The sequence below is a fragment of the Staurois parvus genome, unplaced genomic scaffold (genome assembly GCF_062004578.1).
Source record: "Staurois parvus isolate SC_StPar_1 unplaced genomic scaffold, SC_StPar_1.0 ptg002873l, whole genome shotgun sequence".
In the NCBI taxonomy this organism is placed as follows: Eukaryota; Metazoa; Chordata; class Amphibia; order Anura; family Ranidae; genus Staurois; species Staurois parvus.
Window position 1 is genome coordinate 42,980 of NW_028320669.1, and position 15,886 is coordinate 58,865.

Genomic DNA, 15,886 nt, shown 5'->3' on the forward strand with positions numbered 1-15,886 from the left:
TTAATTTTTCAACTGTCATTTTATTGCCACTGTCAAAAATAAGTGTGCCAAGCATGCAGCCAGTGAAGGCGGAACACTCGGACCTCCTGCATGCTTGTTCCTGGTCAGTGACACACTAGGGAGTGAAGTGAGGTTTAGGATGAAGATGACGGCCCCAGAACCTGCAGCTTTCTCCACAAATCACTCCTGTTTCCTGCCCTTCCTCCTATTGGCTGAGTATTGCACCAATCACCAATCAGATCATCCCTCTTGTGATGTCTCTGGGCGGGTCCCCCACTTCTGGCTCCTCCCACATATCTTTATACAACCTAACCCTACAAATACCCCGGCATGGAGGGGCTGAGTGAAGGTGGTGGTGAAGGTGTGGAGGTGTCGGATCGGGTCACACAGATCATAGAAGGAGATCCGCCCGGCCTCATAATCCAGATCTATCCTGACTCTGGTACTGGAGACACCGCCGGGGAATGGGGTCTTCTTACTGTCATGTGTCACTGAGCACTGATTACCCCTCAACCCCAACCTCTCCAACCCCCAGGACTTCTTATTATCTCCAATCCGTGAGTGATCTCCTCTCCTGTCTATATTGGGGTAACACATCCCGACTCTCCAGTACTCTGACCCCCCAACATCCACTTCCCAATAATGTCTCCCGGAGGAGAAGCTCTGACTGCTCATCACCTGAGAACCCTGGAACCTCTCTGGTGTTTCTGGCCGATTCTGATGTGAATATGACCTGGATGCAGTTTTCCCGTCATCTGATATATGTAGAAGATTACTAGCTGTCCTCACATCCAGTAATATGTCTGTAACCCCCGACACCCCCCATGTTTGCTGTACAGCCCCAATATTTGGTCCTCCAGTGGGGGAGGGTTGGGGGTCTGGCCTGGATGGTGGACCATTGATGGGACCTTCGCCCTTTGTAGTAGAATGTGGAGAGACATGTGTGCCTGTACATTTCTGTACATTGACCCCAGACATGATATCAGATAAACCCGTGTGTAATGTGTGTGAGATCCCCCCCACATCCCCATCCCCTCCATCATGGAGGAGGTTCTCATGTCTCTCTCTGTCCTCAACTCCATCCTCAGTATAACACAAGTCACCTGTGTCTGATTCCTGTAGGACAGTCAGTGGATCCGTCATGTTACACAGCTCCTCAATGTCCCTCATCTTCCTGGACAGCTCCTCCTTCTTTATTTCCATATCCCGAATATAATCCAACATGGGACAGGAGACCCGCTCTGCCCACCCGGAGATGTCCCTCAGGACTCTCTTCTCCAGGTCTTCCAGACGTCTCCTGAGGTCTCTGAACAGGGCAGTGACTCTCTTGGTCTCATCATCTGCTTTTCCTTGTACTTTCCTCCTGCATTCCTGCAGACTCTGGACTCTTTTCTCCATCTTCTCTCTCTCTGTCATCAGTTTCTGCAGAACATTCCTCAGTTTCTTCTTCTTCATCTCAGAGGCCTCCTCCAGAGTCTCCACCTGGTGTCCCCGATGTTCTCCATCCAGCCTGCAGGACACACAGATACAGGTGGAGTCCTCAATGCAGTAATACTCCAGGATCTTCTTATGGATGGAGCATTTCCTGTCCTTCAGGGAAGTGGTGGGGTCACATAGGACGTGTTCTGGTGACTTGCTGTGGACTCTCAGGTGGTTGTCACACAGAGAAGCTTCACACAGCAGACAGGATTTCACAGCCGGTACAGGAGTGTGAATACAGTGAGTACAGAAGACCCCGGACTCCTCCTGCTCTGGATGGGTAGACTGGAAGTTCTCCACTATGTTACGTAGTGTTATGTTCCTCCTCAGTGCAGGACGTTCCTGGAACTCTTCTCTGCATTCAGGACAGGAATAACCTCCAGACCCCTCCTGTGTATCCAACACACGGCCAATACAGTCCCGGCAGAAGTTGTGTCCACATCTCAGGGTTACAGGATCTGTATAAATGTTCAGACAGATGGAACATTCCAGCTCCTTCCTCAGATCAGAAGACGCCATCGCTGAGAGCAGAAGACAGAATGACGGGGAAAGTTTCTGACACTCCGTATCCAATGTGACCCGTTCTGTACACTCCTACAGGGGGGGAGGTGTACATTCCTACACAGGGAGAGGCTGGGACTGAGACACGTAGCTAGAAGAATTCTTGTACAGAAGGACACAGACATGTAATAAGTAGTGACGGGTCCAACACCCCCCTGTTCGGTTCGCGGTCCAACATTCCAACTTGACGAAAGTTCAACTGCAAACTTCGAACTCAATGCAAGTCTATGGGACTGGAACTTGTAAATGGAAAAGTGTCCATTCTGAAGGCTTTTATGCCACTTATTGGCCCCAGAAGTGGTATGGGGACTCGGGGACGGCCCTGAGGGACAGGAATCGGTGGATATTTCTTAAAAAGTACCATTTTTTTCATTGCTTAATGTAAAAAAACTAAAAATGTTATTATGCCTGGGGGGTCCCCATAAACTCCCTGCAAAGTTGCACATCTGTACAATGTATAGGACCTGCTGCAGCACGACTGACATTTATATTAAAAAAAAAAGTGTGGGGTCCCCCCTAAAAGCCATGCCATGGCCCTTTAAGCCTGGTAGGACTTCTAAGGTGAACCCCACCCCCAAAAAATAAGGAGAAATAGTGTGGGGTCCCTCCTATCTACCAGACCCTTGACTCTGAGCACATGCCTGGAAGGCCAGGAAAGGAGGGGGGGGGGGGTTGAACAAGCGGCCCTCCCCTCCCTGGGCCTTACCAGGCCACATGTCTTCGGCACGGGGACAAGGGCCTCTTCCCCACAACCCTGGCCCAGTGGTTGTGGGGGTATGCGGGCAGGGGGGCTCAGCATCAGGGTACCTCTTTAAACAAGGGGGCACCCTGATGCTGCCCCCCCTTGTGAATAAGTAAGGGGTACAAAATAAATAAAATTGGCCTTGGGTGTTGGTGGTGCCTGAACACTGTAACCCCTCACAGTCACTCTTGCTGGGCGCAGGCAGGGGCCCCGCAGTTAAAAATTCGGAACAATTACAGAAAAATGGTAAACAAACATTGAAATGACATGCAGCTGTGAAACGGGGGCCAAAAATTGTGCCTTGAGTGTTGGTGGGGCCCTAAACCAAACCGTTGGAAGCGCCCATAATCAGGACTGAGGAATAGGATAGGCAGCATAGGCAGTCTTCAAGGGATCCCAGATCCCTAACAAATGGAATCAGTTACATCAGCATCAGGGACAAGATAGTTGCTGTTGATCCAGGACTGATTCATGTTGATAAATGTCAGCTGGTCAGCGGAGTCTGTGGACAGACGCACTCTTTTATCCGTCACACAACCTCCAGCAGCACTGAATGTCCGTTCGGAAAGCACGCTGGGTGCAGGACAGGTCAGAAACTCGATGGCATATTGAGCGAGTTCTGGCCAGTGATCCATCCTCCAGACTCAGTAACCCAGTGGATGTTCAGTTGGGAAGGTCTCCAAGTCTGTCCTTGCCCCTAGATAATCCTGCACCATATGATGCAGACCCTGCCGATGGGTGCTTAAACCTAACATCCCTGGGCACTGAGGACTAAAGAACTGTTTGAAGGCATCAGCCAGCCGGCCACCTTCTCCATCGCTCTTCCTTTGACAGAACGAAGCCTCAGAAACACGTTGTCCAGGAAATGGTAACCTCCCAGTGTCTGGAAAGGTGCTACATAAATGTTTTTTTCAAGGCGTCCTCAAGATGTTTCGTCCTCTGTTCCCTCTGTGAAGGCTGGATGAGCTCTGCAACTTCACCCTTGTAACGTGGATCAAGAAGGGTTGCCAACCAGTACTGATCCCTCTCCTTGATACCTCGAATCCTCGGGCCCTTACACAGGCTTTGCAGAATCAGGGAGCCCATGCTCTGTAAGTTTGAGGAGGCCGGAGATTCTGAGTCCTCTGGGTCACTGAGGATGACATTGTCAGGAACTACCTCCTCCCAGTCATGTACTACTCCTGGTTGGGGTTCTGGGGACTGAAAACCACCCCTTGAAGACTGCTGTATGTGATCCTCTACTTCCATGCTGCTGCAATCCTCCTCCTTCTCTTCCTCCTCCTGCTGTGTGTTTTGTGGCCCCTCAGGAATGGCTTCTGCATAAAGGGGGCCTTGAGAGGACAGGAAATCCTCCTCTTCCTCCCTCTGTTCTGCCTCAAGTGCCCTGTCCATGATTCCACGCAGCATGTGCTCCAGCAGGAAGACTAGAGGGGTAATGTCACTGATGCATGCATTGTCACGGCTCACCATCCCTGTGGCCCCTCAAATGGTGACAGGACAGTGCATGCATCCTTTATCAGCAGCCAAGTTCCCCTGAGCCTGTCCTTGTGCCATATTCACACAGGTACTCATTGTTGGCCCTCTGCTGTGTGTGCAGCCGCTGCAGCATTGCCAATGTTGAGTTCCACCTGGTGGACATGTCACAAATGAGGTGGTTGGTGGGCAGGTTGAATTCCCGTCAAATGTCAGCCAGCCAAACACTGGCCATGTACGACTGCCAGAAATGGCCACAGACCTTTTTGAAGATCTTGAGAGCCTGGATGCCTGTTCAAGAAACACTGCACCACCAAATTCAGGATGTGTGCCATGCATGGAACATGTGCCAAGTGTCCCTGTTGGAGGGAGGAGAGAAGGGTGGTGCCATAGTCACACACAACCAATCATGGCTCAGTCTTCTGTGGTGTCAACCCCCTCTGAGCCGCCCCTGCAGAGCTGACAGAATCTCTGGCCCGGTGTGGCTCCTGTCCCCTAGACAGACCAGCTGAAGCACCACGTGGCATCTCTTAGCCTGACTGCTTGTGTAGCCCCTTGAATGCTTACGGAGCACTGCTGGTTCAGAGGACAATTCAGCAGAAGAGGCCATAGAGGAAGAGGAGGGGGTGGGGCAGACAGATGTGGCAGAATCACCACTAGATTTTTGGAGGCGTGGTGGTGGAACAAGCTCCAGCACTGAACCCTGTCCTGCATCCTTCCCAGCTGCTAGCAGAGTCACCCAGTGTGCCGTGAAGGATATGTAACGTCCCTGACCACGCCTGCTGGACCACGTGTCAGTAATGTGGACCTTGCTGCTGACCGCCCTGTCCAACGAGGCCAATACATTGCCTTCCACATGATGGTACAGAGCTGGAATGGACTTACGTGATAAGAATTGTCTTTTCGGAACCTGTCACTGTGGTACAGAACATTCTGCAAATTCACGGAAGGGGGCGGAGTCCACCAGATGGAAAGGCAGACGTTGTAATGCAGCAATTTGGCCAGGTTAGTATTTAGATGCTGAGCACGTGGATGGGCGGGACATGTGGATGGGTGGGACATGTGGATGGGTGGGACATGTGGATGTGTGGGACATGTGGATGGGCGGGACATGTGGATGGGTGGGACATGTGGATGGGCGGGACATGTGGACGGGCGGGACATGTGGACGGGTGGGACATGTGTGGGACATGTGGATGTGTGGGACATGTGGATGGGCGGGACATGTGGACGGGCGGGACATGTGGATGGGTGGGACAGAAGTTTTTTTCCACGGTTCAGCAAATGGGGGAGTGAAATGTTCCTGCTGAAATGATCAGGTGGTGTACTGCTATCAGATGGGGTGCAGGACCTGTGGCCCCCATTGCTGTACCATCACTCCTCTCAGTGGAGGCTGTTGAGAAGACCGGATGTATTACAGAGGAGGTAGAGATCCCAGATGAGGGATCTCTATTGTATGTATTGTTATCTGTGGGTGGTTTGGTTCGTTTGCACTGTGTTATGTTTTAGTATTGCACTGCGTTTTGTATTGTTAGTGTTAATAAATTACATTGTTTATAACATATCTGAAGCCTGCGTTTCCCTGCGTCAGTCACATACCTCTGGTCACACCCAGTTCACATACCTGGTCAGGCAGGCCGGGTCAATAACAATCGGGCAGGTAGGTACAGTGGGTCAGGCAGAGAGTGGTCGGGGTCACAAGCCAGGGATCAAACAGGAGAAGTCAGCAGAGGTCCGGATCAGGCAGGGTCAGCAACGAATCAGTCAGAGACAGGAACAGGAACAGGGGCCCATAGAAAAGCACACACCAAGGCACAGACTGCAGGTCTGGCCATCCCTTAAATACACCTGCATAATCAGCTTCAGGTGTTTGGCTGACTACAGGGTTGAGTCTCTGATTGCTGAGAGCACCCGCTGGCCAGCCCTGGTACTGCAGCCCACAAGGCAGGTGAGTCCCACCATTACTGGCAAGTCCATTCCTGACACGCCCTTTCCACATACATGACCTTTACTGGCCCCACAGTCTTAGTCCGTAGGGTTCAATATTGAGTTGGCCCCGCCCTTTCCACACACATGACCTTTAATAGCCCCCCAGTCTTAGTCCATAGGGTTCAATATTGAGTTGGCCCCGCCCTTTCCACACACATGACCTTTAATGGCCCCCCAGTCTTAGTCCATAGGGTTCAATATTGAGTTGGCCCCGCCCTTTGCAGCTATAACAGCTTCAACTCTTCTGGGAAGGCCGTCCACAAGGTTTAGGAGGGTGTCTATGGGAAGGTTGGACCATTCTTCCAGAAGCACATTTGTCAGGTCAGGCACTGATGTCGGGGGAGGAGGCACTGATGTCGGGGGAGGGGGCCTGGCTCGCAGTCTCCGCTCTAATTCATCCCAAAGGTGTTCTATGGGGTTGAGGTCAGGACTCTGTGCGTCCTGTTCCTCCACCCCAAACTGGCTCCTCCATGTCTTTATGGACCTTGCTTTGTGCACTGGTGCGCAGTCATGTTGTAACAGGAAGGAGCCATCCCCAAACTCCTCCCACAAAGTTGGGAGCATGAAATTGTCCAAAATGTCACCTTAAGAGTTCCCTTCACTGGAACTAGGGGGCCAAGCCCAACCCCTGAAAAACAACCCCACACCATGATCCCTCCTCCACCAAACGTTACACTTGGCACAATGCAGTCTGGCAAGTACCGTTCTCCTGGCAACCGCCAAACCCAGACATGTCCATCAGATGGCCAGACAGTCCAGTGGCGGCGTGCTTTACACCACGGCATCCGACGCTTTGCATTGCACTTGGTGATGGAAGGCTTGGATGCAGCTGCTCGGCCATGGAAACCCATTCCATGAAGCTCTCTACGCACTGTTGTTGGGCTCATCTGAAGGCCACACCAAGTTTGGAGGTCTTTAGCTATTGACTCTGCAGACAGTTGGTGACTTCTGCGCACTGTGCGCTTCACCATGCGCTGACCCCGCCCTGTCATGTGACGTGGCCTACCACTTGGTGGCTGAGTGGCTGTTGTTCCCAGTTGCTTCCACTTTGTTATAATCCCACTAACAGTTGAGCGTGGAATATTTAGTAGCCAAGAAATGTCACGGATGGACTTATTGCCAAGGTGGCCACCTATCACGGGACCACGCTTGGAGTCACTGAGCTCCTGAGAGCGACCCATTCTTTCACCAATGTTTGTAGAAGCCGCCTGAATGCCTAGGGGCTTGATTGTATACACCTGTGTCCATGGAGGGGATTGGAACACCTGAATCACATGATATGGAGGGGATTGGGACACCTGAATCACATGATATGGAGGGGATTGGAACACCTGAATCACATGATATGGAGGGGATTGGAACACCTGAATCACATGATATGGAGGGGATTGGAGCACCTGAATCACATGATATGGAGGGGATTGGAGCACCTGAATCACATGATATGGAGGGGATTGGAGCACCTGAATCACATGATATGGAAGGGATTGGAACACCTGAATCACATGATTGGGAGGGGATTGGAACACTTGAATCACATGATATGGAGGGGATTGGAACACCTGAATCACATGATATGGAGGGGATTGGAACACCTGAATCACATGATATGGAGGGGATTGGAGCACCTGAATCACATGATATGGAGGGGATTGGAGCACCTGAATCACATGATATGGAGGGGATTGGAGCACCTGAATCACATGATATGGAAGGGATTGGAACACCTGAATCACATGATTGGGAGGGGATTGGAACACTTGAATCACATGATATGGAGGGGATTGGAACACCTGAATCACATGATATGGAGGGGGCGGGGACAATACTTTGGGCAATATCGTGTATTATACTTTGGATTACCTCCAAGCCTGCAGGTGTGCCGAGCATTCTGGGTTATTTCTTGTCATGGAAATCCCGTGTGCAGCTCAGCAATCACCTCCTGACCACAGACAGTGATATCGTCACCCGGAATTCCCCACCACACAATTCTCAATACACAACCACACCAACCTCTCCTCCTCTGTACTATGGAGGAACGCCGCACTTCCCAGCAATCCTTCTATACGGCTGTATGAGGTCATTACAGTCCATTTCCCTCCAATCCCTGCAAGACACCCCGTGTGATATCTGAGCAAAGCGTTCTGTGTACAGCGCTGTGGTATATGTCAGAGCTATGGAAAGGTATAATAATAATAGTGTGGGGGGGGGGGGGGTCAGGTCATGTGAGGTGAATGGCTCAGCGTCCTCTGTACATTGTGTTCTCCTCCATATCGCCTCATAGTATAACGTCTTGTATACAGGAAGGGGGGGGGGGGGTGTAGGGAAGTGAAATGAGGAAATCCAGGTCAGGTCAGCAGGTGATGTTCCATTGGGGCCGCTCCCTCCTCCTCAGTTATAAGAGGAGTATCACATCACTCTCTTCATTTCCTATCACTGTTGGAGTCAGAAGGGAGGACCTGGTCTTCTGCATCATTCTGAAACTGTCCCTGTCACCCTACGGTGTGGTCACAGCTTCTGCCAGGAGTCTACAAGTAAGACGTGGTTCATCCATACAGAAGGACAATACTGCTGTCCTAATTGCAAGCAAACATTCCAAAAAGGACCAACTGTTCAGAAGAACCCAGAACTGAGAGTCAGAATGGAGTCCTTCATCTCTGGACACCTCGAGGACCCAGCTGGCACAATGAGCTCTGGTAATTAGAAGACTCTGGATGGCTCCCAGAATGTAGACTGTGTCTCCTGTGGTAATGTGGCTGAACATCAGCAGCAATCAGAGATCCTGAAGGTGGCGTTGGAGAAGAAGAAGATATGGAGACAGATCCTCCAGAAAATTATTTGCTGCAGAGAAGTGACTGAGAACAGGATCCTTCATCTCCAGGAGCGTAAGAGAGAGGTGACTCAGGAATCGGCAATGGAGACAGAGTTTCCACACTACTCAGAGACCTCAGGAGACAGATGGACATCCTGGAGACACAAGTCTTGGCCGAGATCTTCCAGCAGGAGGAGAAGATCTCACTGCCAATTTCTCATCTCCTCAGTAAGCTGGAGGTGAAGAAAGAGGACATGTCTGGAAATATCCAACACCTAGAAGATGTGTCATGCGACCAATCCGATGATGGAGCTACAGAGGCCGGAGATGGACAATGATGACTTTGTCCAGGTTATCAATGGAGCATAGCTGGAAGAGGAGGACATCTTGTCTTCTGCAGGAGATATTGATCCCGTAATTTTTTTTCTGCTCTTACAGAAGGGTTTGGAGAAATCTTTTGTTGATTTCCAGGCACAGAAAGCATTCTAGGTCCAAAAGACATCCTACATGTTTCTGGATGAGAATACGGCTGGACCTTCCATAATGCTTTCCGGAGACACAAAGAAAGCAACCTGTATCCAGAAGACACTACCGCCGTGCCTGGACATGACTCTCCATTGTATGAATGACCAGGTCCTGGGTAACAGGATGTTCTCATCTGGCAGACATCTGAGAAGTGAAGATTAAACCATTATCAGATTTCAGTATGGGCGTGGCCTATCCCAGCATTGAGCGGGAAGGTCGGTTCCCTGCACTAGGTTTCAATAATAAATCCTGGGTTCTGGCCAAGAGCCGAGGGACTTACTATGCCACTCACAATCCCAAGGAGATTGATCTGAAATATTCTCTGAGCGCATGGAGCTTTGGGGTGTATCTGGACATTGAGGCCAGGCAACTGTCCTTCTGTGAGCTATGTGACCCTATTAGGCACCTCCACACCTTCATTGAGCCCCTCCAGGCTGGATTCCACCTCTTCAATCCTGGAGAATGAGTGACCAATAGCAACCAGAGTTCTCTGTGGTTGCTCTGGGTTGCATCTGGAGAAATACCTTGGTCTGAGAATTTAAGCTCAGGTCTCTGATTGCTGTACCAGGATATAGACAGAGACCTCGGCTCCGGGAATCGGGGCTCAGGTCTCTGATTGCTGTACCAGGATATAGCCAGAGACCTTGCACCGGGAATTTGGGTTCAGGTCTCTGATTGCTGTACCAGGATATGGACAGAGACCTCGGCTCTGGGAATATGAATTCAGGTCTCTGATTGTTGTTGTCATGTACCTGATGGGAGACTGAAATGACGAGGTTGGCGTCACTTATGTCACTAGCCCTGACCCCACTGGAGTTGGAACAGAAGGAGTCTAGGACCCAGGGGAACAAGAGCGCCAGTAGTTGTTGTTTGCAGCTCTTGCAGATGATGACTCTGGAAGACCGATGATCTTCTGATTCAGGCACAGTAGTAACAAGCAGAGCAGGTCTTGTAGATTGCCAGGCGTGCACCAGAGCAAGGCAGGTAGTGAGGGTAAGAGACCGGAGCAGTGTCATGGGAATAGCCGGGGTCATCAACAGTTGGGCAGCACGGTACGGAATCAGAAGGAAAGCCAAGGTCAGGAGCAGAGCCGACGTCAGGAACCAGAATCAGGAGAGCAATCAGAGTCAGGTGAGGAACAAGCTGGGTCAGCAACAAAGGGATCACACAGGAACAGCAGGACATGGGGGAGCTGAAGACCAGTCAGCACTCAGCACAGGCAGAGGCACTTTTTAAATAGTCCGTCTGGCGCCAATCTTCACCGTGCGTGATCGTGCATTTCTGTGCGCATGCGTACGTCTATTCACCAGCCGTCTCACGGGAATTCCCTTACAGCTGTACCAGGATATGGACAGAGATCTCGGCTCTGTGAATTTGGGTTCAGGTCTCTGATTGCTGTACCAGGATATAGACAAGAGACCTCGGCTCTGTGAATTTGGGTTCAGGTCTCTGACTGCTGTACCAGGATATGGACAGAGACCTCGGCTCTGTGAATTTGGGTTCAGGTCTCTGACTGCTGTACCAGGATATGGACAGAGACCTCGGCTCTGGGAATTTGGGTTCAGATCTCTGACTGCTGTGTCAGGTGTGACAGTGTGGTGATCTGTCAGGAGGTAAAAAGGATATTTCACCCAGGATTCTCAACAAGGCAGGTTAAGGGGCTCCAGAGGGTTTGCTTAATGCAGAGGAAACTGGCTCTTCAGATTCCTCATTTGTTTGTAAAGTCCATTTTGGGACCTGGAGCCTGAAGATATCAAAGTGATTTGGGAGGGATGAAATATTCAATCCTGGGACCAGGTTTTGGGAATTTCCAGGACAATGATTGGTCAGGTGTGTGTGGGTCTCTTCTAGAGTCAGGGTTCTGGGCGCCACCCTCCCGAGGAGTCTGTGGGTGCAAGGGCGCAGCCATAAGTGTGCACGGTGGCACAGAGTAGTCTGACAGAGCAGACAGGGCCCAAGCCTGTGGAGAAGCAGGAATGCTGTGAAAGGGCTCTAACCAAGGTACAGCGTTTGTATGTGAATGGTCAATAGGACCGAGGCATGAAGCCTGAGCAGCGGTGCTGCTAAAGACAGCCAGGAGGATGAATCTTTTTTTTTTTTTGCTTTATCATTGATGGTGGAAACCCCTGCGTGGGAAGCCTATATTCTATGGAACTTTCTTTTAAGTAAAATTGGGTAAAACCGTCTGTTAGGAATGGACTTGCCAGTAATGGTGGGACTCACCTGCCTTGTGGGCTGCAGTACCAGGGCTGGCCAGCGGGTGCTCCCAGCAATCAGAGACTCAACCCTGCAGCCAGCCAAACACCTGAAACTGCTTAGGCAGGTGTATTTAAGGGATGGCCAGACCTGCAGACTCTGCCTTGGTGTGTGTTTTTCCTGGGCCCTGTATCTTGTTCCTGCATCCCTGTTCCTGTCTCTGTCTGATTCGTTGCTGACCCTGCCTGATCCGGACCTCTGCTGACTTCTCCTGCTTTATCCCTGGCTTGTGACCCCGACCATTCTCTGCCTGACCCCCCTGTACCTACCTGCCCGATTGTTATTGACCCGGCCTGCCTGACGACGCTTGCATTGTATGTATTATCTGTGGGTGGTTTGGTTCGTTTGCACTGTGTTATGTTTTAGTATTGCACTGCGTTTATGTTTGTATTGTTAGTCTTTAATAAATTATATTGTTTATAACTTATCTGAAGCCTGCGTTTCCCTGCGTCAGTCACATACCTCTGGTCATACCCGGGAGCCCTGACACCGTCCCTTAAAAAGAAGAAAGCGAGTGGCTGTGTGCTGTAAAGCTCTACCCCTGATGCTAGTTCTCACATATGGTGGAGGATGCGGGCAGGACTAGAGATCCCAGAAATGAAGTGCGGTCATTTGTTATATGAACTGTGTTTGGTGAGTCTGCACTATCAGTAAGTGCCGGTGAGGAGAACCTGCCAGAGAAAAGGGACTTACCTTAAAGAGACAGCGCTCCATTGTGTTCCTGAACTGTGTAACAATCCGCTGTGTGAGTGACTGCAAGGATGGGGCGGTCAAAGCAGAAAATGGAGGCAATCCTTGCTGAAGCAAGGGAAAGGCTACTACGGCTAGAGGGTTACATATCACATGTCCCAGCCAAGCCAGGACATTCATATGTGTGAATCTGCTGTGGACTGGTGCAAGAGGCCCCTGGCAGCATTGAGCCAACCTACAGAGGAAAACAAGCCAACCTTCAGGGCAAGGAGAGAGCTGCAGGATGTCCATACCTGGGAGAGGGGTGTTGTCGCCCCTGGCAACGCTGATGCAGGTAAACCAGTAGCTGTTGTGGAAAATGTCACGGCTTGAGAGAAGGTCCAGCAGAGAGAAGCCCATGCTATATGCCAGGAGAGAAGCTGACCAGAGGCCAGGACCAAGAGTGGTTACCCATAGCAACACAGAGGAGGCCAGTCAGGCTGTCCTTGTACTGGGGGCTATGTCTTACAATGATCATGGCAAGTGGCATCAGGAGGAAAAGAGCCAGCAAAGTTCTGGTGGGAGAGTGCGGTCTCCCATGGTGACAGGAGGAAAAGTATTGCCTGGAAGGAGGAGCTGCAGTGGAGCTTTGGCTCGGTGTCCCCATAGAGAGGCCTGTGAGATCCTGCCAGCTTGGAGTCACCAGGAAGGAGTCTTCTGGGAAGCAAGGTGTGTTGTTACCCCTAGGAACGGGAGTAAAAATCCTGTGTGGCCTGCGGGGGATGCCAGAGAGTCCATGGAGACTATGAGGGAGTATGTCCCTTCACCTTGGGGCCACAAGGGAAAAGTTGCCAAGCAAAGTGCAGCTGAGGACGGGTTCATGAGACAACACACTCAAATGAAGATGGCGGCACCTACTACTCTGGTGGGTAAGACTGTGTGTGATAAAACCATGGCTGGGACTGCTGATGTCATGTGGAGAAGGACTGGTTATGGTCCATTCTGATGTAGGGGTGACCCCAGTTAGTTGGGCCACTGAATGTGCTCCTGAGAGTGACTTTTCCCTGTGCAGTACCTTGTACAATGGGGAGGTTAAAGCAAAACCTGGGCGTGGTTCTCAAAAAGAAAGTGATGTCACTAATGTGCGCCAGTCCCAGGTTGGTGGTGGGCTAGGACAGCCCACAAGAGCTAAAATGCTGAGAATGGTGGAGATGATGAGAAATGTACTGCTGGTGGGAAAACCCTGAGATCTTCCAGAGCAAAATCTGTAATTAAAGACGGGTCTTTTCCATAGCAACTGGGAGTAAGACAGCACAGGTGTCCCTAGAAATCTCCAGGGACCTCCGTGTATTGCAGCCAGAGGTTGCCCCAGACAACTGTGATGTCACTCTGGTGGGGCAGAATGGAACTGCACCTTGCCATAGGACTGTGTTGGTGCAATCTACTAGTATTGAAAGTGTTCAGGTGAACAGCGGGTTAATACAGCCTGTGAAAGATGCAAATGTGTGGGCAAGTCATGAAGCGCCACCACAGCAAAGTGGTGGATGGGAGGTACTGCAACCTGCAGTTGGAAAACAGGCGTTACCCAAGTCTGACATAATCCAGAGTGACTTGTGCAATGGGTCTGCAACTAAGCCCGTCTGTTCTCATGTGTCTCCTTGGGCGGATGGATCGGTGCTGAGGAGCTCTGGTGAATGGAGCACATATACAATGGATTGGGATAGTTGGGGTACAAGGCTAATCTCGATGATAGATGAGGCTTTTATACAAGTAAGGTGGACACTGTTTCTGCTGTGCCAGCTGGAGGGTCTATAGAACAGCCTATAGAGAAGGGCGACATACAGCAGAGACGTTGTCTGTGACCCACAAGTGATGATGGCATGGAGGGTCAGATTGATGTTGTCACTGGGAATGATCAGGGGCAGCTTACGGATACTGAGCCTGAGAAGCTGAGAGTGAGCCCAGGACCTGGCAGAGCTCTGGTGGAGCACCAGGCGGGGGTTACCTCCAGCTGTGAGGAGGTCCCTTTAAAAGTAACTTATCAAGTCTCAGCAGGTGAGTCTCCCAGTATCATAAATATCTTCAGGAAGGAGTTGGGTCTGGAGTCACGTGGCTGCCTATCTTCAGGAAGGAGTTGGGTCTGAAGTCACGTGGCTGCCTATCTTCAGGAAGGACTTGGGTCTGGAGTCACGTGGCTGCCTATCTTCAGAAAGGACTTGGGTCTGGAGTCACGTGGCTGGCTATCTTCAGGAAGGACTTGGGTCTGAAGTCACGTGGCTGCCTATCTTCAGGAAGACTTGGGTCTGGAGTCACGTGGCTGCCTATCTTCAGGAAGGACTTGGGTCTGGAGTCACGTGGCTGGCTATCTTCAGGAAAGAGTTGGGTCTGGAGTCACGTGGCTGGCTATCTTCAGGAAGGACTTGGGTCTGGAGTCACGTGGCTGGCTATCTTCAGGAAGGACTTGGGTCTGGAGTCACGTGGCTGGCTATCTTCAGGAAGGACTTGGGTCTGGAGTCACGTGGCTGGCTAGCTTCAGGAAGGACTTGGGTCTGGAGTCACGTGGCTGGCTAGCTTCAGGAAGGACTTGGGTCTGGAGTCACGTGGCTGCCTATGTTCAGGAAGGACTTGGGTCTGGAGTCACGTGGCTGGCTATCTTCAGGAAGGACTTGGGTCTGGAGTCACATGGCTGGCTATCTTCAGGAAGGACTTGGGTTTGGAGTCACGTGGCTGGCTATCTTCAGGAAGGACTTGGGTCTGGAGTCACGTGGCTGGCTATCTTCAGGAAGGACTTGGGTCTGGAGTCACGTGGCTGGCTAGCTTCAGGAAGGACTTGGGTCTGGAGTCACGTGGCTGGCTATCTTCAGGAAGGACTTGGGTCTGGAGTCACGTGGCTGGCTATCTTCAGGAAGGAGTTGGGTCTGGAGTCACGTGGCTGGCTATCTTCAGGAAGGAGTTGGGTCTGGAGTCACGTGGCTGGCTATCTTCAGGAAGGACTTGGGTCTGGAGTCACGTGGCTGGCTATCTTCAGGAAGGACTTGGGTCTGGAGTCACATGGCGGGGTTGTGACAAAAGTATTAAAGGAGATGCTTGAACTTTGGATGTACAGCCAATGTATACTGAGATGTCTCCTCCACAGTCAGATGTGTTGTCTTATATTAATGTAGGTCCACGCAGACACAGTCCACAAGACAAATCTGTTGTGTTCTATGAACCAGGGGCGGACTGACCATTTAGCCACTCTCGCACTGCCCGAGGGCCCGGGGTCAGTAGGGGGCCCCATGAGATGCCCCTGGTACCTTTCATAGCCTTTTTTGGGTGTGGTTTGAGTGTGGGTGAGGACACGGGCCCCATGATTTCCTATTGCCTGGGGGGCCCCATGA

General features: G+C 51.2%; 1 protein-coding gene across 1 annotated transcript; it reads right to left on the reverse strand.

Moving 5' to 3' along the window:
• LOC149428991 (E3 ubiquitin/ISG15 ligase TRIM25-like) lies at positions 1-2,024 on the reverse strand. The gene has a single exon (XM_089666862.1). The coding sequence runs from the start codon at positions 1,996-1,998 to the stop codon at positions 241-243; it is 1,758 nt and encodes a 585-aa protein (XP_089522988.1). The 5' UTR covers positions 1,999-2,024; the 3' UTR covers positions 1-240.
• Positions 2,025-15,886: the final 13,862 nt, after the last annotated feature.